Source organism: Panthera leo, chromosome E3, assembly GCF_018350215.1.
Source record: "Panthera leo isolate Ple1 chromosome E3, P.leo_Ple1_pat1.1, whole genome shotgun sequence".
NCBI lineage: Eukaryota > Metazoa > Chordata > Mammalia > Carnivora > Felidae > Panthera > Panthera leo.
In genome coordinates this window covers 18,708,586-18,735,340 of record NC_056694.1, presented here as the reverse complement: position 1 = coordinate 18,735,340, position 26,755 = coordinate 18,708,586, and the positions used below count along the sequence as shown (strand labels likewise).

Here is a 26,755-nt window from a genome sequence, read left to right as displayed (position 1 = left end):
TGTTGAATCACCCTTCTTGCATTTCTGCAATAAATGCATTTGGTCATGGTGCAGAATCCTTGTAATAAGCTGTTGGATTTCATTTGCTTGTATTTTATTGATGATATATGAAGATCTACCTTTTCGTTCACTGAAAGTTTGTTTCATGCAATAATGTTACAGTAGGTGCTTTACAGGTTCTGTTATCAGTTGGCATCTGTCAATAGCCTTTTCCCTTGAAAACTGGCCATATGATGAATAATTCTAGATTGTATCCAGAACATTTTTTATTATGTTGTGAGACTAGATTCTGCTAAAGTCTCATGAATTTTTAGCAGGCAATTTAATCTCAGTCAGAAAGGCAGGGTTCTTTGGAAGTTTTAACTGCTGGTGCCACTACTACAGATGACAGGGGCACCCTTAGGCCAAAACAGGAAGAGAAAAATACAATGGGGGTGCCTGGGTGGCTCAGTCGGTTAAGCATCTTACTTTGGCTCAGGTCATGATCTCACAGCTCATGAGTTTGAGCCCCGCGTCGGGCTCTGTGCTGACAGCTCAGAGCCTGGAGCCTCCTTCGAATTCTGTGTCTCCCTCTCTCTGCCCCTCCCGCTCGTGCTCTCTCTCGCTCTCAAAAATAAACAAACGTTAAAAAAAAAGCAACTTCTCACATGTTATTAGAACTTTCTGTCGAATGTCAAAGAGCAGCAAGCTCTGAAGTCAGCGACATGCACAAGTCACCTCTGCATCCTGAGCCTCGTGCCTATCATGTGGCGGAAGGCGCAGAAATACAATTAGCAAATGAACATGTCTGACCCACCTCTGTGGCGACATGCAGACAACAGGAACCGTAACAACTCAAAACAGAACTTTAATAAGTCAGAGTGTGGTTGAGGACTTCGGGGTTGAATGGGTGAGGCCACAGGAACAGAGGAAGTGATCAGTAGGCTGTCTGAGACTGCTGCTGGCGGTAGCCACCTCGGCGCATGTAGCCCTCGTTTTTGCGGTAGCCGTCCTTCTGGTCTGCAGGACGGGGGAGGAGGTGAATGACACTGAAGAGGCAGGAAGGGGGCCAGCACCCTGGGAGAGCAGAGAAACAGAACCACTTACCTCGGAAATAGCCACCGTAGGTCCCCTGCTTATGGTCAAACACCCGCTCATTATTTTCCACCAGGCTGCCCAGCTTCTCAGCCAGCTGCAGAGCCAGGTTCTGTTGGGCGGTGGGCTCGGTGCGATGCATCACCACGGTCTGCGTCGGCTGGTCCAGGGAGGCCTGATGGGAGGGAGAGAGAGAACGGACGCGACACAGGTCTCTAAGCTGACTGGAGATCTCCACTGGAACTCCCCATGACTCCACCTGCCTGCCCATGTATCACCCTGGCCCTTACCATCAACTCCTCGTTAATGATCATCTTGCTGATGATGGAGTGCACGGTGGGCAGGTCCAGTTCAAACATGTCAGACAGGGTCTCCATGCTGTGGAGAAGCAAGGCAGGAAGCAGGGAGCAATTAGGAGCTTTGACTACGAAGCTGGGCCCCCTGTACGTCCTCGGGGCCCATCCTACCTAATGGAGTCATAGACACTGCTGTAGGTGAAGAGGTAGGTCCGCAGTGACTCTTCCTGGATCTTCCTGTGGGGAGAAGGGAGAAAGGGGGAACATCTCCACTGAAGGAGACCAACCAGTCTTGTCTTCCCCACCCACCATGGCCTTCCTTTCCGCTCACCTAACCAGCATGGTTCGGACTTTGTCAGCCTCAGGGAAAAGGTCCCACACTTTGCCATTCATCTTTTCATTGATGATGAAACTGTGGCAGGTCTTCCAGTCGCCCATCTTCATAGCTTTGGAGGCAGCCACCACATGTTCCCTCATTGACTCAGGGGGACCTGAAAGGTTGGGAATAAGGCAGGGCTTAGGGAAGCTTGGCAACATAGCTCCCACCTTGGGCACTATTCAAGGAGGAACACTGGACGAGAGAGCAAACAACCAGACTGGGACTCTCCCAGCTCCCCATTAAATAGCCATGTGATTGCAGAAATCACTTAACATCAGAATACGTTTATTTGGACTAAATCAGTTTATGACACGCATCGGGACTGGTGAGCGCCTTGAAAATGTTGGCAAATTGTTGCGCCTATCCTCATGTACATCTTCCCAGGGAAAGGTCCCCAGCTTTCATCAGGTTCTTAGGAGGTTTCTTGACCTAAAACAATTTCTAATATCTCAGCTGGAAAAACAGTTACCAAACTTCATTCCTTCTTATACTACCTTCATGATTTTGAATAGATCTGTATATCACGCTGTTCAGCTAATTTTTCCTTAAAGACAAGCCAGGAAGAGAAAACGTGGCTAACAAGAGTCACAGGAATTCCGAGTTGACAGGCAAGTGCAAAAACTCTTAAGACTGGAAATGGATGGTAGGTATAAAGAAACACGAACATGGCAGAACCTGGAACAGACAGCAAGCTCAAAGGTATAACAGATCAGCCCCAAAGAGAAATGTATGAATAAGACTAAGAGAACACACTTCTGGTCAGCTTCTACTCTGTGACTTTTAAAAGAGGCAAAGTTAGGGGCGCCTGGGTGGCTCAGTCGGTTAAGCGTCCGACTTCAGCTCAGGTCACGATCTCACGGTCCGTGAGTTCGACCCCCGCGTCGGGCTCTGGGCTAATGGCCCAGAGCCTGGAGCCTGCTTCCGATTCTGTGTCTCCGTCTCTCTCTGCTCCTCCCCCGTTCATGCTCTGTCTCTCTCTGTCTCAAAGATAAATAAACGTTAAAAAAAAAAAAAAAAAATTTAAAAGAGACAAAGTTAGAGGTTCAAAGGAGTATTTCTCTACATAAAACGAACAGTAGTGCAGAACAGAGACAGAAACTGCCTTTTGGTTTTAGACAGTAATAGAGAGGCAGGGACTGTAGTGAACCAGAGAGCCGTAAGTGATGCTGGAAACAGACTTTCACTATAAATTTTCCAATTAAAAGAAAACAAAGTTTCACTACACAAGGCAGACAAAATTTGTAAAAGGGGCACCAGCAGTTAACACAACCAGTAGAGGACAGAACTGAGGGGATGTGGCTGTGGACAGTAAGCTTGGTCCCTCACCAAGTCCTTCAGGCACCAACCCCACCAGAAGGGCACCATTCCTTTCCCAGTGAAATCACATCCCATTCAACCCCTGGACTGATCGATCAGACCTTCAAGTGATCAAAGGAGCCAATGTTAGATTTTCAAATGCCAAAGGTCTAGTTGGGTTGGTAGAAAACAATGTGCACAAAAGGAAAAATGAGAAAAAAAGAAAGATTAGAGAGACACATATCAGCTGTGTTAACCTTGGGTTAACTTGGTTAACCAACCAAGACTTGGGTTAAGTCACTTAACCCCCATGCCTCAGGAAACAAGAAGTTAATAATGGTACCCATATCACACGGTTATTACTAACGACAATTAAATGTATTATTTATAAAACAGTATCGTTATTTGGAAAACACTTAAAACAGTGCCAGCCACAAAAAAGGTACTATGTAAGTTTGTGTTAAATAAAAACTATCATTGGAGTCAGGTCATGAAGAGTTTAACTTAGTTAAGGAGGCTGGACTTTATTCCATAGACAATGAAGAACTCTGGAAGGTACTGGGGGTGTAGAACATCATAAATTTGGTAGGTAGATAATGCTGAGGGGGTGCTTGGGTGGCTCAGATGGTTAAGAGACCAACTCGACCTCAGCTCAGGTCTTGATCTGAGGGTCATGAATTCAAGCCCCACACTGGCTCCACGCTGGGCGTGGAGCCTACTTAAAAAAAAAAAAAAAAAAAAAAAAAAAAAGATAATGCTGGGAAACATCGACTGAAGAGAAGAATGACAGGAAGTAAGGAGCTTAATCTGTAAGCTACGACACCATATCCCAGAGCAAGAGACTGCAGAGACTACTGAGTAAAAGGAACACTTCTAGGTTACACGTGGAGAGATCATCCCATCAGACAGAATCATCTCGGGTGAAAGTTATTCCCTTCAGCTTCTCGTAATCCTCCGAATAAAGGGGAAGCGAGGGCCCGATGAGGGGAGTCTGCGGCACCGGAGAGCCCCACACTCACCCAGCAAGGGCTGCCGCTCGCCCACGCGCAGCTGGTGATGGAACTGCTTGCTGATCATGCGCCGGCGAGCATCACTCTCGTGGGCAGCCATGTAAGGGATCTCCAGGAGCATGGCGGACACCAGATACACGCACTCCAGCAGCTCCAGGTTGATGTGCAGGTGGAAGGGCACCTGCCGGCGCCGCTCCACCTTCTCCTGCTCCTGGTTGCGCTCCTGCAGGCTGCGCAGCAGCAGACCCTGGCCCAGAAGCTCCTTGGCCCGGCCGCTCGACTGAATGTCCAGCAGGGCGTTGTGAGCGTCCTTGGTCAGGCCTTGGCGGAAAGCACATATGCCCAGCTGCACCATGGTGCGGTTGTACAGGATCTGGGGACAAAGGGCAATGCACTCAGAAGTGACGACCATGAGGCAAGCTGTTCATCTGCTCCAGAAATCTACACCGAGCACCCACTGGTGCCGGGCACCGGGCTGTGGGCCGGGACAGGGAGCAAAACACGCGAGTCGCTATCCTTCCGCGGAGCTTACGTTCTAGGGATAAGGGTATGGAGGACAAAATAACCACAGCATGCAGACAGTGACTCATGCCAAGGAGAAAAATTAAACAGAAGAGTTAAGAAGGGAGTCTGGGTGGTGGCGGTGGTGGTAGGAACTCACAATTTTTCCATAGGATAACCAGGGAAGGCCTCATTTTGAAGGTAAAGTTTAAATAGAAACCTGATAGAAAAAGTCATGCAGATATGTGGGAGAAGAGTATTCTAGAAAAAAAGGAAAAGTCAATGCAAAGGCTTTATGGAAGAACTGTGCCAGGTGCACTCAAGGAACAAGGAGTGTGATTCAGCCCAAGCCAGTAAAGATGTGAGCATAAATTGGAGAGGCAAGCACACGGCCCTGGAAGCCACGTTAAGGATGTTGAGATGGGAAACCATGGGAAGGTTCTGAGAAAACAGGTGGTATAATCTGACTTAACGAGGTTAACCCTGGCTGCTGTAGGGAAGGGAAGGGAAGTAAGAGCAGAAACACACACCAGGAAGATGACAGTGGCTCAGGCCAGAGGGGAGCGATGGAAGTAATGAGTGGTCAGGTATGGACTCTGAACAGGAACGGCTGGGGAATGAGATGTGGCACATGAGAGAAAAATAAGAATTAACGACTCCGAGGCTTCTGGCCTAGGCAACTGAAAGTATGGACTTGCCACTAATTAAGACGGGAAGATTTCAGGTGGTGCAGATTTCTGGGGGTGGGGGCAGATAAACTCTTTATTATAACAACAGAAGTATACAGGTCAGTATCAGTCATGAACACAGATGCAAAGAGCCTGAAAAAATATTAGCAAACAAAATGCAGCAATAGATGAATGACATAATATACCTTGATCAACGGGGATGTATCTCTGGAACGAAAAGCTGATACAAAAATCTAAAACCATGGTTACTCACCCTATGAACACAATAAAGGAGAAATCATTGCATCATTTCAGCAGATGCAGAAAAAGCTCTGGACAAAATTCAACATCTATTTAGGACAAAAATTCTTGGGTCAGCTAGAATCAGAAAAGAACTTCCTCAATCTGAGAAAATGTACCTACAAAAATGCTACTGCTAGCATCACACTCAGTGGTAAAATGCCGACTGCTCCCCTAAGGCTGGGGGGCAAGACAAGGTGCTTGCTCTCAGTACTTCTACTCAGCACTAAGTACTGGAAATTTGAGTTACCACAACATGGCAAGAAATAAAAAAGGAAAGTCCTAAAGACTGACATAGTAATAAAACTGTCTACGTGTACGTGACGTGAGTGCTTTAGCAGAAAATCTTAAGGATTATCTATTGAATGCTAAACCAAATAAGTGAATTTAGCCCAACAGATGCATTCAAGGCCAAAATACAAAAATGAATCGTTTTTTTTATACACAAGTAGTTAATTAGCAATTAGAAACTGAGATAAAAAACAAGTCCATTTACACAGCATTGAAACTCGTAACATTCAGGAATAATTTCTTAGAAGATGTGTAATGCATCTACAGTGAAATCCACAGAACACTGCAGAAACAAATAAAACAAAAAGATAAAGTGTTTAGATCCAAAGGTTCAATGTTGTTAAGATGTCAGTCCTCTCAAAATTCATTTACAGATTCCATAAAATTCCAACAGGCATTTTTGTGGAAATTGACAAGAGAATTTGAAGATTTATGTGGAAATGCAAAGGTCACAGAATACTCAAAGCATCTTAAAAAAGAACAAAGTGGGAAGACTCCTACCACCTGACTTGGGAGACTTACTCTACGGGCAGAGGAATCAAGACAGTGTGGGACTGGCCTAAGGACAGAGATGAATGAAGGAAACAAAACAAAAATATACTAACTTCATACCATGTATCAAAATCATAGATCTAAACGTGAAAGCTAAGACTTTTAAGAACTTAAAAAAAAACAAGTATCTTCATGAACTGCAAAGATTTCATTAGATAGGATCCCGAAAGTAATAAGCACTAAAAAAACCCTGATAAATTAGACTACACCACAAGACATGGTGTTAAAAACGAACAGGCAGACCACAGACAGGAACAAAATATTTGGAAAACATTTATATGACAAAGGATTGGTATCCAATAATAAAAAAATGGAACAATCCAATCTTCAAAATGGAGGACAGGGGAGAGGTGACCAGACATTTCACGAAAGAAGAGACATAAAGAGGGGCACCAGGGTGGCTCAGTCGGTTAAGCGTCCGACTTTGGCTCAGGTCATGGATCTCATGGTTTGAACGGACTCCTGCTTCGGGTTCTGTGCTGTCAGAGCAGAGCCTACTCTGGATCCTCTGTCTCCCTCTCTCTCTGTCCCCAACCCCTTCTTGCATGTGCGCGTGCACACTCTCTCTCAAACATAAACAAAAGTTTAAAAAAAAAAAAAAAGACAAAGAATCAATAAACGTGAAAAAGTACTCAACTTCAGGTTATGAGGGAGATACAAATCAGTGCCATAATGAGATACTACCACATAACGACCAACGTGGCTTATATTAAGACTGAAAATGCCAAATATCGACAAGAACTATAATATCCACACATTATGGCAGGAGTGTAAAGTGGCGTCGGCACTTTTAGGTTTCTTATGACTGGACGCAGACCTAAACTAGCACACAGCAGTTCTACTGTTTACCCAGGAGAAAACATACATTTACCATTTACCCAGGAGAAAACATACAACCACACAAAGGCTTATAAATGCTCATGACAGCTTCTTTATAACAGCCCCATGCTGGAAACAGACGAGGCATCTACCAAGAAGAAGACACATCAAGAACTTGTGATAAATTCATACACTGGAATAAAAGAGAACAAATGGAAGCGCTGTTTAAAAACCGCCACCGCTCGGGTTCACCATGGATTCACCACGTCAATACTGCTTCACTGTTTCAAATACACACTTACAGATCTGCACCTAGATGACACTGCACTCCTATGTGAAAATGTCCCCCACTGCTGCCACACGCGTAGAGGTCCTAACACATCACCCTGCATCCGGGTCCCGTCTTTCCTTAGTTGAACAACTTGCTACCGTTCTCCTCCTATTAAAACAAGAGCTCTCCTAATGCTCTGAACTAGACACGCAGTAGGGATGAAAAATGTTAGCTGAACCCAAAGCTCCATCCCAGAGGACTCCAGTGGTGTCAGAACAGGAAATAATATGCTAACGTGCAGGGGGATCAGAGAATGCTGGCATCTGGGAAGGACCAAGCGCCCGCTCACGTCTGCACCGGCCAGAGAGGTGACTAACCTGGCCGAGCCATTCTGCCTCCAGACAGGGGCCTGGCCTGGTCTTCCCTTTGCCACCGGGGCCAGAGCGCCTCTTTCCCATCCTACCTGTACTGGCGGGTCCGCATGCTGAATGTTGTCCTGTAGGTGGCTCATGAGCATGAGGTCGCGGGCCTGGTACCAGCGGGAGTGCAGGGCGTGGTGGTAGATGTGGCAGAGGATGGCGCACGTGCGGATACGGTCTGTGCGGTCCTTGGCATAGATGTACTTGCACAGCCTCTCCATCAGCACAGCGGAGTCCTCGCCCTCGTTTTCTGCCTGGTCTTGCTCAGACTGGGGGGAGGGGGGGGATGTCGTTGAAAGGAAAGTACCGTAGAGACAATGGCTCAGGCCTCCGCGATCAAAGGTGAGACGCCGTCCAGCCTCCGTCTAGTCCCTCCAAGTCTCCCTCCCTGCTCCACCCCAGAGAATTCCCAGGGAACAGATCTGCCACGAAGTCCTGACAGGCACTTCCCTCCCGCTGTGACTTGGCTGCTAAGACTCACCTTCGAGGAGCCCTCAGGGGGGGTAAGCTGCCGCTGATGGGCCTTGTAGTCAAACTTGTAGTAGGTGTGGAGGATGCGCCTCAGATAGATGCGACAGATCTCCTCAGTGGTGCCCTTCTCCTCCAGGTAGCGCTGCACGCGCTCAATGATGGCACACACCTGCGCCTCATCCTTCAGGTGCTCCACGTACTCTGGAAAGGAGGGCGTCCCTCATCTCAGCCGGGCACCCGCCTCTCCTCATCGTGCGTCCCCGACCAACCCAGTTAGCTCCATGTGGTTTCTGCGCCCATCAGCAAAGTCTCCTCACGGTGCCCTGAAAACACCATCCCCTCCCTGGACACACCGAAGTCGCTTTCCATTCCCGTCGGGTGTGCTCTTCCGACGAACCTCTCCCCATGCCAACGGCCCCTGCTTTCTGTCGCCTTCTCCAGCCATGATCTAGAACTGTCTCATTTATTTACTTACTGAAATGGCTTTCTCCTTTCTCCAGCACCAAATCGTAAGCTCCATGCGCCTGAAAGGCCTCTGGCTGACTTGTTCATCACTACACGCCTGACCCAGGGGACAGGTGGGCACACTCCAATTTCACGGAGTAAGTGTCCTGTATTTCCCCCAACCCAAATGCCTCTGGATCCAAGCTAAGCAAAGTGGACTGAGGCCAGACCTCAAGGATTTTCAAAGTGTAGTCCCCAGACAGCAGCATCACCTGGGAACATGTAAGAAATGCAAAATTTGGAGCCCCTTCCCCAGATCTACTGAATCAGAAGTGATGGGGGTGGGGCCTAGCATCTTCCCAGGTCGTGTGTGTGAATGCTGGGCTAAGTAAGGGCTGGCTCCCCAGACACTCTAATATAATGCTTTGTTTCATTCCCTGCACCTTTCCTCTAACTGATGCCCACACTTGCCCAGGCTCACCTTGGGAGTGAGGATCAGTATTTTGCATTATTTTGGTAAATTCTTCATCCATTCGTTCCACCAGGGTTAGGATACAGCCACGGACACGCAGTGGCTGAAAAGGAAGGTAGGGGAGGAGCAAATAAATTAGCCCAGATCTCAGTGCCAGACTTCAACCCTCCTGTCTCCACTGAGCCTTCCCAAGGAAAAAACATACACCTCCAATTAGCCTCCAATTTCTCTCTTTACCTGGTCAACATTGTGCAGGTTCTCACTCTCTTCCAGAATGTTCTCTCCAACAAAGATGTTGGGGTTTGCAAACAGGATGTCCATGAGCTCATTGATGCAGTCTAGGCACTTCTGCCACATCTCAGGCTGCAAGAGATCAGATGGCAGTCAGAGGTGTGAAGGTGGAAGAAACGGAGGCCTCCCAAGAACTCCTTCACCAGGAATCCACAGGGCCTTCAACTACCAAGACTGCTTCCACAGCCCTCGAGTTTTAAGACACTAGGCACCCCACACCCCCAACCCACCAGCCCAGTTCTGGGATGGTTCTTCATTGCCCTCACCTTCATGTACGTGGCCAGGTTTGGGTTGTAGTCATAAAGAGAGGCGATGATATTGAACTTGATCTTGACTATGACACCCTCTCCCAGGTTGTTTTCAGATGCAATCTGAACGAGCAGCTGTAGCAGCTCAATCTGGGCTGCACTGGAGGGGAGCACAGGTGGGTGAGGCATCGGAGACAAATCAAAACCCTCCTCCTGTCACGCAATGTGCCCTCTGCCAACAAGCAAGGCAGTGTCATTCCCACTAACACCCTAGCCTCACCACCCGCGTCCTTGCTTCTCCTTTATAAATTCCAAACAGAAGCAGCAATAACACTAACAATCTGCCATCCTCTTTAGGCACCAAATAACTAAAGAGAGCATCATTTCTGTTTTACAGATGAGCAAACAATCCCAAAAGGTTAAGTGATTGGTTTAAGATCAAAGAGAGAGTCAATAGCAGAAAATGGACCGGTAAGTTCCACGTATACCATTCCTTCAACTATAGCCACATATAGATCTTCCCAAAACAGCACTATTTCCCCACTAATCTCTACCTGTGTCTTAAAGAAAAAGAGCATTCCCAGTCCAGGCCCGTGAATCTTACCGATCAGTTCCCTTCTTGCCTCGTGCCTGTAGGATCTCATTCAGCTTCTTGATGACAACAGCATGGGTGATCTCAGTTCCCTTGGCAAACATTTTTGGTTTCTCCTAGGCAACACATGTCCCATCATTCTTGCCCTAACTTTTCTCCCAAGCCCTGAGTGGGGCAGGGAGACAGCTGTATGCTCTACCAAACCATTTCCCAATTCATCTTGATACTACTGTCCTCACCTTAACAAGGGGCACACCCCCCCGGACCCTTTCCCACTCTCCGCCGTCATTGTCCTCCTCCTCCTCATCCAGGCGCTTAGATTTCCTATCGTGCTTCTTCTTGGCTTTGTCCTCTCGTTTCTTCTCGGCCGCCTTCTTGTCCTCCTCGGTGGTAGGGGCCCTGCCAGGAGACATGGGAGAAGGTGAAAGACCAGTCCCAGTCCACCTCTGAGGCTGCTTCTTCCCATGAACTTCCCCTTTCCCTCCATCCAGCCCTGGGTTCAAGTTACAATCTGTGAGAATGAGCTTGAGTCAACCATAACCATAACCATAACCATAACCATAACCATAACCAAAGCAAGGACTATCAAGCTTGTGAACTTGACAGGCTACTTACCAAGGTCTGTCACCATATCACACCCACTAAGAAACTCTTATGGCGGAAACAGTGTGGCCTGGTCTAATGAGGTAGAGGGGCCCACCCAGCCGCAGGAGACACAAAAGCAGCCTGCCATGTTGTCCCATAGCTAACCTCTCAGGTTTTCCAGAAAAACCTATATTGATAAGCTATGTAGCTTTTAATACTAGTTGCTCTATCCAGACTGATCTTTTCACCAGCCAACAACTAATCAGTTTGAACTTAGTGTAAAAAAACTGCTGTTCCTAGACTGTCTGCTCCCTGCTTATGACAATTAACCTAAGTTCTGAATTTAAAAAACAATAGCGTAAGACAACAAAATTCTCCCACAAAAGTGAAAAAGATCAGTGGCTACCCCAAAGTGGTCTTAAGCCACTTGGTGTCTGAAACCATCTCCAGGCTTTAATACTTATCTAATGAAATACAAACCCCAAATCAGAGAGAAGTTATCACAAACTTTACATAGATACTAACAAAAAAATCTTTCCAGTTTCAAAAGACAAATTATCAACAGAGAGGGCACACAAGCAGGGGAGAGGAGCAGAAGGAGAGAGAGAATCTTAAGCAGGCTCCACGCCAATACGGGGCTTGATCCTACAACCCTAGGATCGTGACCTGCGCTGAAATTAACAGTCGGATTTTCAACCAACTGAGCCATCCAGGCACCCCATCAACTGCCATTTAGACATCTAAAAATAAATTTTGGGGCACCTGGGTGGCTTAGTCGATTGAGTGTCCAACTTCGGCTCAGATCATGATCTCGAGGTTCGTGAGTTTCATCTCTGTATCAGGCTTGCTGGTGTCAGTGCAGAGCCTGCTTGGGATCCTCTGTCCCCCTCTCTCTGCCCCTCCCCCACTTTCCCTCTCTCAAAAATAAACATTAAAAAAATTAATAAAAAATAAAAATAAATTTCATTTGAATTGTTTAAAAGGTCTGAATATATTTTAGAAATAGTTTATACACTTGCCAGCTGGATTAAACTTTTCCCCTTGCCAAAGGACATATGCCAGAACTCTTAACAACAGCTTGTTCGTTTTCTCTCCATACTACTGCCATACTAATGATAAAAACTCACTTTATAGGTAAAATACTTTGCAAACATACAAAGTATGCTCATTAAACTGAAATCTCTTGGTCATATCAACTCTAAAGCTCTGAGAAGATCAAAAAACCTAATGCTATTTAAAAACCAATGCAGCTTAAACTTCAAAAGACCTTCATCTTTCTCACCCTAAAGTTTTACTCCTAACCCTGAGGGGGTTGGGATTTATACTTCAAAAACACAACTCTTACCCTATGAAAAAAAAAATTTCTTTTTTAAGATTTTATTTTTAAGTAATCTCTATACCCAACATGGGGCTCAAACTCACAACCCTGAGGTCAACAGTGGCACACTCCAATTGAGCCAACCAGGCACCCCTTCTCACCCTACGAAATTCTAACTGAAGGACTAAAACTTGGCTTGACCTCTCTACTATGACAGATAACACTCTGGTATATTCACATGTTGTTAGAAATTACCAGAAAACTAATGCTTACGCTCTCAGTTATACATCCAACAGAGACAAGCTACTGTTGCAAAAGAGCATCACCAAATACACTTCTACTTAAACACACGGCCAAGAGACTAAAGATGTGTTTGTTTGTTTTAATGTTTATTATTTTTGAGAGAGAGAGACAGGATCTGAAGCAGACTCTGTCCTGAGAGCAGAAAGCCTGATACGGGGCTTGAACTCACAAACCACGAGATCATGACCTGAGCCAAAGTTGGACACTTAACTGACTGAGCCACCCAGGTGCCCCAAGACTAAAGATATGTTAATCTTTTTTGCCTTTTTTCTCCGCTGCTAACCTTTTCGACAATTAAGTATTATCTAAATTTCAAAAAAATCTTGATAACTCACTGCTGGAAGGCCATCAAAGGGATAAGACTGCCAGTTAACCCTTGAGCTGGACACAGGCAATAGGAGGCTCCTTACCCTCTCCCCTGTCCTTGCAACGTACATTCTGCCCACCATTCCCACTTTGGGGGCCGTTTCCAGAATGCAACCTTGTGAGTGATGTGTTAAGACCATCTGGACTGTATATGTGACACTATCACGTTAAGACCTCTATCTATACTTTTATGATTCAGGTAGGCAGGTGCGGAGATAACACTAGTCTCGTAGCCTCCCAAGATAAGTCTTGTATTTGAGTCCCTTTGCTTATTAAACCTGCCACATACCAACCTGGAATCATCTGCTTCTTTCCTTGGTCTTTCCCTGTCCTCCATGTACAGAGACTGGTTTCAGATTTCACCCTCAGAACTCCCAAGGTTGTTGTGAACCAATACATCTAACATGGCAGGCAGTCAATAAATATTTGTGGAATGAATAGAAAAAAAAAGTGTAACTTGGCAATTTATCAGAAGGGATTTAAGACATTAGATTTCATTAGTCTGTACTTAAGAATTCCTACCCCAATTATAAATTCAGAAACATTACTGTATAATCTGTCATTTACCTCTAACGTGGCCCATACAGCAAATTAAATACACATTTTAGCCCCAACCTCATATTAATTTCCTTAGCTAAGAACTGAATGACCCTAAATAAATACAATAAATAAAGTCAAGACTGTAATAAAAACGTGCAATAACATCTTATTGTACTTGGACAAATACCCTGAAAAATAAATCAATTAAGAGAAAAGTGAGGGCATCTGGTTGGCTCAGTTGGTTAAGCACCCAACTTTGGCTCAGGTCATGATCTCACAGTTCGTGGGGTTGAGTCCCACATCAGGCTCTGTGCTGACAGCTCAGAGCCTGGAGCCTGCTTTGGATTCTGTGTCTCTGTCTGTGATTCTCTCTCTGCCCCTCCCCCACTCATGCTCTGTCTCTCTCTCAAAAATAATGAAAAAAAAGGAAAGAAAGAAAGAAAAGAAAAGAAAAGAAAGAAAGAAAGAAAGAAAGAAAGAAAGAAAGAAAGAAAGAAAAAAGCCACTTGTGGGGCACCTGGGTGATTCAGTCAGTTCAGTGTCCAACTCTTGATTTTAGCTCAGGTCATGATCCCAGGATTGAGCGATCGAGTCCCGTATCCGGCCCCATGCTAAGCATGGAGCCTGCTTGGGATTCATTCTTTCTCTCTCTCTCTCCACCCCCTCCCCGTCTCACGTGCTCTCAGAAAATAAATAATAGAAAAAGAAAAGAAGCCACATGAGGAAAAAAGAAAAAAAAAGAAAAAAGCTATTTGATTTTAAAAGTTCACTATACTGGGGGACACCTGGATGGCTCAGTTGGTTAAGCATCTGACTCTTGGTATCAGCTCAGATCATGACCTTGTGATCGTAAGATCAAGCCCCGCATGGGGCTCCACACTAAGTGTGGAGTCTGCTTGGGATTCTCTCTCTCCACCTACCCCACTCACACATGAAAGAGTGCACATGCTCTCTTAAAATAAATATTAAAAAGAAAAAGTTCACTAAACTGGGGTGCCTGGGTAGCTCAGTCCATTAAGCGTCATTTTGGCTCAGGTCATGATCTCATGATTCATGGGTTTGAGCCCCACGTCAGGCTTGGTGCTGAAAGTGCAGAGTCTGCTTGAATTCTCTCTCTCTCCGTGCCCCCGCCCCCCCCCCCCCCACCCCCGCTCTCTCAAACTTAAAAAAAAAATTCAGAGCTGCTTCTTTATAAAACACAGACTCTTGTGTTTCTTATAATATCTTTGATTGTCCTCATATTTTCTGCCCAAAGCCACTACCTAATATCCAGGTGCCTTAATGTTGCTAGACATTAAGAGACGACATCTCATGAAAAAGAGACAAACTCTTGAGATTAAATCCATTCCTTTATATGCTTGTTTTAATCAGAGAAACAAAAGCTGACGGGCAACTGGGTGGCTCAGTCGGTTAAGCGTCCAACTCCTGATTTCGGCTCAGGTGAGGATCTCTCAGTTGTGACACAGAGCCCCGAGTGAGCTGGAGCACTGAGCATGAAGCCTGCTCTCCCTTTCTCTCTGTCCCTCCCCCTCTCTCACGCACTCATGCTCTTTCTCTCAAAATAAATAAACTTAAGACACTGAAAAAAAAAAAAAAGCTGAGAAATTCTGAGGAAAAGGGTATATAGACTGGCTTACTATGGAGATGGTGAAAAAGGATCCTGCAAACATTAGGGAAAAACTATCATGCTTCTAGAAAACCCATTAACAACTAACACTAATGCTGGTTGGCTTAGTTAATGAGAAAATACATGCAATCAGAATTTACTGTTCCATATCATCTGTGGTTTTTGTCTTTCTCCTTGTTCCTTTGTATTATTTAAATCTTTTTCTTTTTCTTGGTTGGAAGTCAATCTTAAAATCTGGTCTTGTGTGGGGTGCCTGGGTGGCCCAGCTGGTTGAGCGTCCGACTTTGGCTTAGGTCACGATCTCAGTTTGTGGGTTTGAGCCCTGCGTCGGGCTCTGTGCTGACAGCTCAGAGCCTGGAGCCTGCTTTGGATTCTGTGTCTCCCTCTCACTCTGCCCCTCCTATGCTCGTGCTCTCTCTCTCTCAAAAATAAAAATAAACATTAAAAAAGGAAAAAAAACTTTTTTAATTGGTCTTGTGATACAAGTAAAACAGTGTCTCTGGATTATTCTTTGACATTATGAAGTCAAACTCAACGTCAAAGACCTCTGAGGATTCTATGGTTAACCCGACCTCTGTCAACTGGAATTTTAACTAAATCTAATTTTAGGTGTTTTTTGGGCTAGGTATACAAAATAAAATTTCATGTTTAAAAAAATATGTATCGGGGCGCCTGGGTGGCTCAGTCGGTTAAGCGGCCGACTTCGGCTCAGGTCATGATCTCGTGGTCCGTGAGTTCGAGCCCCGCATCGGGCTCTGTGCTGACAGCTCAGAGCCTGGAGCGTGTTTCAGATTCTGTGTCTCCCTCTCTCTGACCCTCCCCCGTTCATGCTTTGTCTCTCTCTGTCTCAAAAATAAATAAACGTTAAAAAAAAAAAATTAAAAAAATATGTATCAAGGGTAATTTCCAAAAGGATAGGATGTAACTCCCAAGCCAGTAGAGAAACAAACTGAGAAAAAAAAAGACAATCTAGAAATGGGTTAAAAAGTAGGAAAAAAGTGAAAAGTAAAAGAATGAATTTAATCTCAAAATAATTATTCTGAGTGAAAGAAGCCAAATCCCTCCCAATCAAGTAACATACTGTGATTCCATTTATGTAAAAGTCTAGAAAACGCAAACTTTTCTAGGGATAGAAAGCAAATCAGTGGTTGCCAGGGAAAGGGAGGGGGGCTGGTTGCCAGAAAGATGACGGCATGATTGGGGGTTTTGGAATGTTCAGCCCCACCACGACCACTAAGATGGGAAGAAGGACTGGAGAGACTGACATCAATGACTTAATCCATCATGCTAAGGTAATGAAACCTCCACCAAAATCCCTAAATGATGAAGTCTAGAAAGCTCCCTGGTTGGTGAATGTATCAAGGTATCAGGAACGAGGGGCACCCAGAGGGAACGGGGGCTCTGTGCCTGCTCTCCCATACTCTGCCCTACGCATGTCTTCCAACCGGCTGTTCCTGAGTTGTCCCCTCTAAAATAAATGGGCAATAGCAGGTAAAGTGCTTTCCCAAGTTCTTTGGGCTGTTCTAGCAAATTCTCAACTGAGGAGGGGGTTGTGGAAACTCCGAATTTACAGCTGGTTGGTCAGAAGTCCAGGAGCCAAACTTGGACTTGCCACTGGTGTCCGAGATGGGGGCAGTCTTGTGGGGTCTGCAGTTAACTCCGGGTAGTTTCAGAACCGAACTGCATATTGAACACCACGCTGGTGTCCGGACAGTTGGAGAAAGTGGAAGGTGTGAAGAAAAAAAAACCCCACACGTATGGTGTCAGAAGTGTTGTGCGTAAACGCGTATCAGATACGCATGCTCACTGGACTTGACCGGTCAAGGGGAGCACAGAATAAAAAATGCTTCCCAGACTAGCCTGTGCCTGGTCCTCTATAGTGTCAGGGAACTCACTACCTCCTAAAGCAACACAACCCTAACTTCTGAAAGCAGAGCAAATCCCAAGAACAGCAACAGTTCCTATAGGAAAGCAACACTGTTACCAGTGAGCTCCACACTGGACCCCTGCCAGGTGCACAGGGGCAGCTCTTCACCTTGACCTCAGAGGAAGAAACAGAGCCTATGGAGGTTCAGTGACGTAGCAAAGTTGACAGCTACCACAGGACTAAGGGCTGGAACCAGAATCCAAACCAGACTCCTTCCCCATTCCAAGACGGTCCCGGCCAAGTTCAGGAAGACTTGCTGTGGTCTCTATTTTACACGCTACGACGTTCTCAGGGAGAGGGGTCAGAGTGGCAGTGCCGTGTGCTGGCCCCGGGCTCAGCCACTTCCCTATGTCATCGTTTTAGCTACCCTTGGAGGCAGGGTCAAGTAACCCTCATTTTAGATGACAGAACCTGGAAAGGTTAAGGAGCTTGTCCAGTATCGCACACATGGCTGGTTGGGGCCAGAAAGAGATTCACATTCAGTCCACACGCGGGGAGTCATATCCCGGTTAAAACATTTGCCTCCGGGGCTTCCAAATCCCATCCTCAATCTTATGAGACACATTAGCTTTGTGCCCTTAGCCACCCAACATACTCGACCCTGAGGTCCCCCCGCTGGCCTGAACAACCCGCAAGGATTCCGTGGAAAAAGCAACAGCCTTCAAGACGACGCCAGGCTTTCCCACCCTCCCCACTGTCGCCTGAAGCACCACTACTTTTCTTACTTCTTAAGGAATCTTGAGGCCAGCACGGTCTGTTTTCCTTCTTCCTCTTCTGAGTCTGAATCAGAAGATGTGGAACCCGTGTCCCAATCTTCATCATCCTCTGAATCTTCCGAGTCCTCATCTTCATCCTTACAGAAACAAGAGAATCGGCAGGAAGATGATGAGGAGGCCGACTGGCCAACCCGCTCTGCCAGCTAACACACGTTCCAGACTCTCTCAGGAGCAGAACACGAGTGGTCATTTGTGAATCGGCATATTAGGAGCTGGACTGGACCGCCAAGGCCCAGAGCGAAGGGCTGGCTTGCTCCAGGGACACACAGCTCCCCAGGGGCAGAGCTGGGCCCCGAATCTATTCTGTTCTCTCTGTCCCAGGTCGCTCAGCGCTCTAATCCAAGGGGAAGCCTGTTCCCAAACCGGACTCTACTAACCCCACCCCTCCCAGTCCTAGGGTTCTGGGAGTCTTCTCCCCAAAAACCCAAGAACGGTCCACAGGAGGCAAATCACCCTTCGTAGTCTCACCCTGGCTCTTACCTCCATTTTTTTGAGGAACTTGCGACTGTCTCCAGAAGGGGCTTCTGGTTTCTTCTTCAGGAAAGCTGCAGCGCTGACTCCATCCTCATCCTCATCCTCATCCGAAGAGGCTGGTGGCAGAGGTGCGAGGAGAGAGCCAGATGGTCAAGAGCAAAGCTGAAGGCAGCGAAGAAGCCAGGCCGAGGGAAGCCCCAGCTCTGGGCCTCTAACTGCCTGCAGTAAGGGGGTCCCCTCTCACCTTCTGAATCCTCCTCATTCTTCTCAGCATCTTCATCTGCAGACTGTTCAGGGTTCTTGACAAAGGGAAACGAGAGAATAATTCACGAGGCCTGCCAAGCACCACCCTGGCCTACCCCCTCACCCCAGACAGTCGTGACCTGATTCCTCCTCTAGTCACATCTTCCGTTTGCAAACGCTTTTGTCTCACTCGTGGAGTCACCGTCCCCACAGGGCAGAAGGTCTGCCTCCAGCATCCCTACCTGCTTATAATTTGTAATATGGGACTCAAAATCTCGGTTGTATTTTCGGATCTTCTGACGCAGGGTGCTCAGGGCCTTAGCATTGTTCTTGTTCATCTTCTTTTTCCCTTCCTTATCTTCCCACAGCTAAAGGAAAGAAGAGGGCAGAAAGGGGGAAGAGGGGGCTGTGACTAAGTGGTATCTTCTTAAACTCCAGGCTTCAGCACACCACTATGAGTTTTGCTATCTGTACACCGTCTGTACTACTTACCAACCATATTTGTTATTTTTTTAAAACAGATCCTTTGTGTATTACCACCAAAAGAAAAGAAGCCACAGATAAACAACATAAAAACAAATACGATTAAGATGCTTGGCCGAAAAAGGTCCCTCTCCTCACTTCATGCCCCCGTTTCTTATGTTCTAGGAAGTACCGTACACACAGCAAACAACCAAGAGGCGACAGGATCCCTGGAAGTGGGTTAGGCGCAGGACCTAGGACCACGATCCCCTCTGGATCCACCCTTACCCACAGGAATCACACCTCATTAAGATAGTCCTCCAGGTCAGCCAGGATGCGGATGTAGAACCGGGGGACACCTTCCTTGTCCACGATGCTCTTAGCCTTCCCATATGCTTTCCCCAGGAGCTCAAACTCTTCCAGGCACTTGGTAACATCCCGGATCTTCATGGCATTACGGATGGTTCGGATGAGGTTGGTCAGCTCCTCAAACCTAGATCGGGAGCCCAAAATCACACTGGACATGCCCACCGACACCAGAAAAGCCACCACTGCTGCAGAGACTCCCCGGCACCCGGCCTCCCCCTGGCCTCACCTTTTGTCCTTGGCACTTCGGACAACTCTCTTGGTATCTTCTTCATCCTCACTGAGCAACAACGGCCTGTTTGAAACAACAGAGATCACTAACTTCCCTTCCTGGCTCCAGTCTTTTCAAGTGATCTCTAGTGCCCTTCTCAGACGGGACAGAAAAAATGGAAATATTCAAGCCATCATACCACACTCATCCTTGAGTCTTCCTCTTCAAAACTTCATCATCTATAACCCCGTTATTGAAGCCTGCTTCAAGAATGCCCTTTTGTCACTGTTGCACCTACAAAAATGACCATCCCCATCCTCTCAAAAATAAAGGTGCTTATTCACAGCGTCAGAAAACTTATTACATGAAGACACAACTAACTAAGCACACACACACACACACACACACACACACACACAAAAGGTACCACAACTAGAATGAAAGGAAATGGCTTTAAGAAGCTGGTATTTGAATTAGATCACAGAAAGCAATGGTTCCCAGAATGTGAGAGGCCAATGGCAAGGTTAAAGTCCTAATGGCTTTAACATCTCCATTACTAGCGCTTTTCTTTAATAAGACCACAGACAGCATTCAGCTGGCAACACACTTCCATTCTTTTCCTTCCATTTTATTAATCTTTCCAATCATTTTCTATGTTAGAAGTCATATTGGTTTTCCGATTGTGGCAATAATATAAAATCGCATGCAGGTAGGTACACATGGGTACATATGTGTTTTCAAACCGCACAGGGATATAAAAATCGTGAAGGTGGGGCGCCTGGGTGGCTCAGTCGGTTGGGCGGCCGACTTCGGCTCAGGTCATGATCTCGCGGTCCGTGAGTTCGAGCCCCGCGTCGGGCTCTGGGCTGACAGCTCAGAGCCTGGAGCCTGTTTCAGATTCTGTGTCTCCCTCTCACTGACCCTCCCCTGTTCATGCTCTGTCTCTCGCTGTCTCAAAAATAAATAAAACGTTAAAAAAAATAAATAAATAAAAATAAAAAAAATAAAAATCGTGAAGGTGACACGTGTGGGAAGGAAGTTGGAGAAACAACGTTCCACTGATGCAAAGAATTTTAATTCGCAGAGATAGGGAAAGGGTATTTAAGAGAACACCCCCCTCCCCGAAAAAAAAGGAAAATAATAGATGTTTAAATAGATGTTTGTGAACCAGCCCACAACGCCAGGTGGCTGGGCTTCAGAGCCACATCAAGCAGCTCTGAAATACCAAACGAGCATTCTGGATTTCTTTTTGCGAGCAGCGTTTTTTAGCGGTCAGAATAACCACGACTTTTGTTGGAGTCCCATGCCGAGCAGAGGAGAGGTGGCACAGAAGCTGTGGACATATAAGCCAGCTAGGAAGCTGATGCAACAGACCCAGCCAGTGGGAAACCTCTGGCTCTATCCTTTGTACCCGGCGGGTGGTACACAATTCACAGCACCCCGAAGCATGAAGGTTGTCCCGCCAACACTACTGCTCTGGTTCCTCGAACTCTCGAGAACTCGCTCTCGCTCTCGCCCCCACCTCCCCTCCCCACCTCTCCCACATACGCGGCCGCGCGGAGCCTGCCGAACGCCGCACGCCCCGACTGGTCACCCCCGCGCAGTCCCCCCACTCACTGTTTGCCGTAGTTGCCCCCGACGGGTTTGGTGACGAGCTCCTCCCCTGACAGGGAGGACTCGGACTCGCTGTCCGAACCGGTGGTGAAAAACCGCGACATGGCGACGGGCTGAGAGGCTGCGGCGGGCGCAGCGGGACCTGTGGGGAAAGCCGGAGTCACAGGCCACAAGAAAGGACTGGGGTCGTCACCTCTCGACCCCCACCTCTCACTGTCCCCGCAAGTACCCCGACCTGCGACCCCTCCTCAAAGAACAAGGCCCAAGAAAAACACACCGTCGCAACTCGGGAGTCACACTGCGTAGCCGGCACAGCGGAAACGGAAAGAGAGGGAAGGCGGGACGCTACGTCACTTCCGGGAGATGCTGCTGAACTACACCGGCGACTACAATTCCCAGTGGTCTTCGCGCCACTCAGGGGCGGAGACCGGCCTGACGTCACCTTGGCAGGCAAGGCGGTTCCTCAAGAGTCTCACAGCGTACTGCGCGATGTCGTCACGTTTTGTTACTCAGGTACATCCTCAGCCACCTCCTGCGGAATCAGAATTTCAGGGCCGGGAGTTTACTTTTTTAAAGTGCCCACGTAATACTGATGAGCTGCTAGGTTTTGGAGCTAGGCTTAGAGCAAACTTCGAATCAGACTTTGGATTCAAATCCTAGCTCCACCGTTTTGTGTGAATTTAAGCAAATTTCCTGATCTGTGTTTCATTCTCCCCAAACTGTAAAATGACAATGATAGCACCTACTTCATGGGGTTGCATGAAAGTTAAATGGCTTCGTATATGTGAAGCATTTAGGACAGTGCCTTGTACAAAATAAGCATGTAATAATTAGCTAGTATTCACTCATTATAACACAAATACGTATTTATCAAGCATTTATCATGAGCCAGCAGTGTTCTAGGCACTGGATACAGCAGTGAACAAGACAGAAATGGTCCCTAACTTCCCAAGGAACTCAGTCTAGTGGAGTGGCTTAAAGTAACAAGTAAACATAATTTCAGATAGTAATAAGCACCATAAAGATATTAAAGTAGCTGGTTAGGTGGGAAAGTTGTTTTGGATAGGAAGGTCAGGGCCTCTTTGAAGAGGTGACATTTGAGTTGAGATCCAAATGACAAAAAGAAGGAAGCCATGCAGAAGGTCTTTCAGGGAAAGAGCATTTCTAACTCTTCTTCTAGGAAAGAGAAACAAGTGCAAACGTCCTGAGGCCAGGTTCTGGGAGTAAAGGGAATGCCAGTGTGCTATCAGCAAAGTGATCAGGCATTAATAGTTTAGATGTAGACAATACCAGATCATTCAGGTCCTTCTAGTCCTGTGGATTTAAATCCGGGTGGGTTGAAGAAACCATCAGCAGGGGTTTTACCACCACAGGGACTGTCTTACATTTTTAAAGGTAGTTTCATTCATTCAGTATTTGCTGCACGTCTGGGCCCGTGTTTAGCATTGAAAGCACAATGCTCCTCTGAAAAAAGTGGGAATTAACAGCAGACTGAAGGGAAAGAAGGAGGCCACTTTGGGTAGGGAAAAGAGTATGAAGATCCCAGAAACAGGAAAGCTCTGGGACATTTAGCGACTGGTATACTGGGATTAGAATGTGGCAGGGCCTCTCTGCACATCTTGGCCAGTCATCTCTGTTCTTCCCATCTCCCTCTCTCTGTCTGTCTCTCTCTCTCTTCCTCTCTCCTTCCCTCTCTCCCCACAGGTCCATTTGATTCCGACATCAACTTCATCACCTCCCAGAACAGAAAAAGAATGCATTGAAATTGCCAAGGGAGCCCAAGGTAAAGGGTGAAGGAGGTTGGGTGAGATAAAGATCAACGTCAGTGAGGATGAAGAAATGCAAATTAACACTAAAGGAAAGCTACTGATTTTAGCGTGGCTTCCTGTTACTCCCCAGACCCTGATAATTTGCAAAAAAATCATCTCATACTGAATTTTTTTAAACCAATCTTTTACTAAGTGATTATGAAAAATTTCAATTTAACAGGAAAGGGTTTTTTTAGTAAACTTTTTTTTGAAGTGTAACATAGGTTCAGATGAGTGACAGATACAGCTTGATGAATTTTCGTAGTGAGCAGACTTATAGAGCCAGCACTCACATCAAGACCAGAACATGACCAGAGCCCCCCCACCCCACCTCTAAATTCTGTTCTTCCATTCGCCTCCAGTTACTACCTAGCAGGGTAGTAGATTTTATTAAATTTTATTAATAAAATTTATTTTTTTATTTTTTATTTTTAAATTAAAAAAATTTTTTTAATGTTTTTATTTAATTTTGAGACAGAGAAAGACAGAGCATGAGCAGGGGAGGGGCAGAGAGAGAGGGAGACACAGAATCTGAAGCGGGCTCCAGGCTCTGAGCTGTCAGCGCAGAGCCCAACGCAGGGCTCGAACCCACGGACTGCAAGATCATGACCTGAACCGAAGTCGGACGCTTAACCCACTGAGCCACCCAGGCGCCCCAATAAAATTTATTTTATTAATTTATTTTATTGAATTTATTTATTCACCATTTATTTTATTATTTATTATTAATAAATTACTAATATGATCCATTATTTATTAATCATTTATTTTATGAAATTTTATTTTTTATTATAAAATATTTCAAACATAGAAACAAGAATAAAGAGTACTCTAGTGAACATCTATGGACCCACAACCCATCCAGGGTTGTCACAACTTAATATGCCACATTGGATGAAGCTTTTGTTATTTTTTTTTAAAATAAAAACACACTCAGGAACTCCTAGGTAAATAGAGGTCTTAATGAACAAGATTCACATCCACAAATATCTTTAAGGCACTTAGTGTGTGTCAAACCCTTTCACATGGACGGTCTTTCTCTTAATAATATGTGTGCATGATTACAGAATGTAATCACGTTAATTAATTCACACAACGTAAATGATACAGGGGCGCCTGGGTGGCTCGGTCGGTTAAGCATCCGACTCTGATCTCAGCCCAGGTCTTGATCTCACGGTTGGTTGTGAGTTCAAGCCCCATGTTGGACTCGGTGCAGATATATGTGTGTATGGGTATGTATATGGGTTATATCAATAAGGATGTGTAGATAGCGAGGTTTCTGATAGATCTTATCGATATAATCCTTATAATATGCATACACACATATATCTGTATCTTTTTATGTACCAATATTTATACAGAGAGGTATATCAATAGAGAGGTGGAAGAGATATATCCCCTCCTTTTTTCTTACACAAATCATTAGCACATTTTTGTGCTTTTCTGTATCTTATTTCATTATTCATATATTTTGCAGCTCTTTGTAAAATTTTTTCCATGTTACTGGACAGTGTGATGCTAAGTGAAATGAGCCATGCAGAGAAAGATACCATATGTGTTCACTCTTATGTGGATCCTGAGAAACTTAACAGGAACCCATGGGGGAGGGGAAGGGAAAAAAAAAAAAAAAAGGTTAGAGTGGGAGAGAGCCAAAGCATAAGAGACTCTTAAAAACTGAGAACAAACTGAGGGTTGATGGGGGGTGGGAGGGGGGGAGGGTAGGTGATGGGCATTGAAGAGGGCATCGTTTGGGATGAGCACTGGGTGTTGTATGGAAACCAATTTGACAATAAATTTCATATATTAAAAAAAATTTTAAAAATAAAAATAAATAAATAAATAAATTTTTTTCCATGTTTATTTATTTTTGAGAGAGAGAGAGAGAGAGACAGAGAGCGAGTAGGGGAGGAGCAGAGAGAGAGAGAGACACAGAATCTGAAGTAGGCTCCAGTCTCTGAGCTGTCAGCATGGAGCCCGACGCGGGGCTCGAACTCACAGACTGTGAGATCATGACCTGAGCAGAAGTCAGACGCTCAACCGACTGAACCACCCAGGTGCCCCCACAACAACCCTTTAGAGAAGAGGATGGTGTCGCCTAGGCAGGAGGTCAAGTGACCTGCCCAAGAGCACACGGCTAGCCCGTATTCCAACCCAAATATTCCTTCACGGCCTTCAGAACTGTTGAGAGCTTTTCTGTTTTAGAGCAAGATCCTAACAATTTGTGAGTTAAAAAAAAAACAAAACTTGGTCTTCTCAATAGGATGGGTGGGAATGAGGTCAGCAGAGTAAAGAAAAGCTGAGAATTTCTTCCTTTAAGGGCAGAACGAGGCCTCATAACTGGAGCCAAGCGTAACATGGGCGTTTTTAATAGGTGAATTTTGTCAATGCCTAGATTTTGATGGGCTCCTTGATGGTGGCAGAACAGGAAGCACACCCTGGCAGAGCTTTGATCAGTCTGGTGCATACAGTTCATGTGGGCGTCACACACCCCTCGGCAGATTGCTTCTCTCTGAAGGCCTGTAATAATGCAACCCGCAAGCCGAAAGGTGTTAGTCATCACTGGCATTTGAACAGCAATTTCAAACGCACAAAGGCATTTGAAACTCGTGACAAACTTGTAGGTAGGCAGGAAAAGCAGTCACTACTAACCTCATTCTACACATGAGAAAACCAAGACTCTGAAAATGCAGGTGATGGCTCAGCTAGTGACAGATCCTCTAATTCGGAGGCCACAGAAGACTCTTCTGGATACATTGTTTTACTTTGTAATGTTGAGCAAAGGGGGATACATTATTTTCTTTTTAATTTTATTTTTTCAAATTTACATCCAAGTTAGTTAGCATCTAGTGCAGCAGTGATTTCAGGAGTAGATTCCTTAATGCCCCTTACCCATTTAGGCCATCCCCCCCGTCCCACAACCCCTCCGGGAACCCTCAGTTTGTTCCCCATATTTGTGAGTCTCTTCTGTTTTGTCCTCCTCCCTGTTTTTATATGATTTTTGCTTCCCTTCCCTTATGTTCATCTGTTCTGTGTCTTAAAGTCCTCATATGAGTGAAGTCATATGGTATTTGTCTTTCTCTGACTAGCTAATTTCACTTAGCATAATACCCTTTAGTTCCATTCCACATAGTTGCAAATGGCAAGATTTCATTCTTTTGGATTGCCGAGAAATACTCCATTGTATATATATATACCACATCTTCTTCATCCATTCATCCATCAACAGACATTTGGGCTCTTTCCATACTTGGGCTATTATTGATAGTGCTGCTATAAACATGGGGGTGCATGTGTCCCTTTGAAACAGCACACCTGTATCCCTTGGATAAATGCCTAGTAGTGCAATTGCTGAGTGGTGGGGTAGTTCTATTTAATTTTTTGAGGAGCCTCCATACTGTTTTCCAGAGTGGCTGCACCACTTTGCATTCCCACCAGCAATGCAAAAGAGATCCTCTGTCTCCGCATCCTCGCCAACATCTGTTGTTGCCTGAGTTGTTCATGTTAGCCATTCTGACAGATGTGAGGTGGTATCTCATTGTGGTTTTGATTTGTGTTTCCCTGATGATGAGTGACAGTGAGCATTTTTTCACGTGTCGGTTGGTCATCTGGATGTCTTCTCTGGAGAAGTGTCTATTCATGTCTTTTGCCCGTTTCTTCACCAGATTATTTGTTTTTTGGGTGTTGAGTTTGATAAGTTCTTTATAGATTTTGGATACTAACCCTTTTTCTGATACGTCATTT

General features: G+C 45.7%; 1 protein-coding gene across 1 annotated transcript; it reads right to left on the bottom strand.

The window, feature by feature from the left end:
• Window positions 1-827: 827 nt before the first annotated feature.
• On the bottom strand, window positions 828-21,575 carry LOC122209692 (eukaryotic translation initiation factor 3 subunit C). The gene is made up of 21 exons (XM_042921792.1): window positions 21,484-21,575; window positions 21,210-21,348; window positions 19,611-19,676; window positions 19,319-19,508; window positions 18,796-18,921; window positions 18,555-18,609; window positions 18,317-18,426; window positions 17,786-17,913; window positions 10,634-10,793; window positions 10,407-10,510; window positions 9,821-9,962; window positions 9,501-9,626; window positions 9,273-9,366; window positions 8,358-8,548; window positions 7,921-8,145; window positions 4,065-4,428; window positions 1,702-1,861; window positions 1,542-1,607; window positions 1,365-1,452; window positions 1,087-1,249; window positions 828-999 (listed from the first exon to the last, which is right to left on the bottom strand). The coding sequence occupies exons 2-21, from the start codon at window positions 21,308-21,310 to the stop codon at window positions 917-919; spliced, it is 2,742 nt and encodes a 913-aa protein (XP_042777726.1). The 5' UTR covers window positions 21,311-21,348; window positions 21,484-21,575; the 3' UTR covers window positions 828-916.
• Between the last annotated feature and the right edge of the window lie 5,180 nt (window positions 21,576-26,755).

Bases quoted from the DNA above. Each gene is read 5' to 3' on its own strand.
- LOC122209692 (XM_042921792.1), bottom strand. From the start codon at position 21,310: ATGTCGCGGTTTTTCACCACCGGTTCGGACAGCGAGTCCGAGTCCTCC. The intron at 9,627-9,820 runs GTGAGGGCAATG...GATCTCTTGCAG, and splicing joins ACCTGGCCACGTACATGAAG to CCTGAGATGTGGCAGAAGTG. The intron at 8,146-8,357 runs GTGAGTCTTAGC...CCCTCCCCCCAG, and splicing joins CCCCTGAGGGCTCCTCGAAG to TCTGAGCAAGACCAGGCAGA.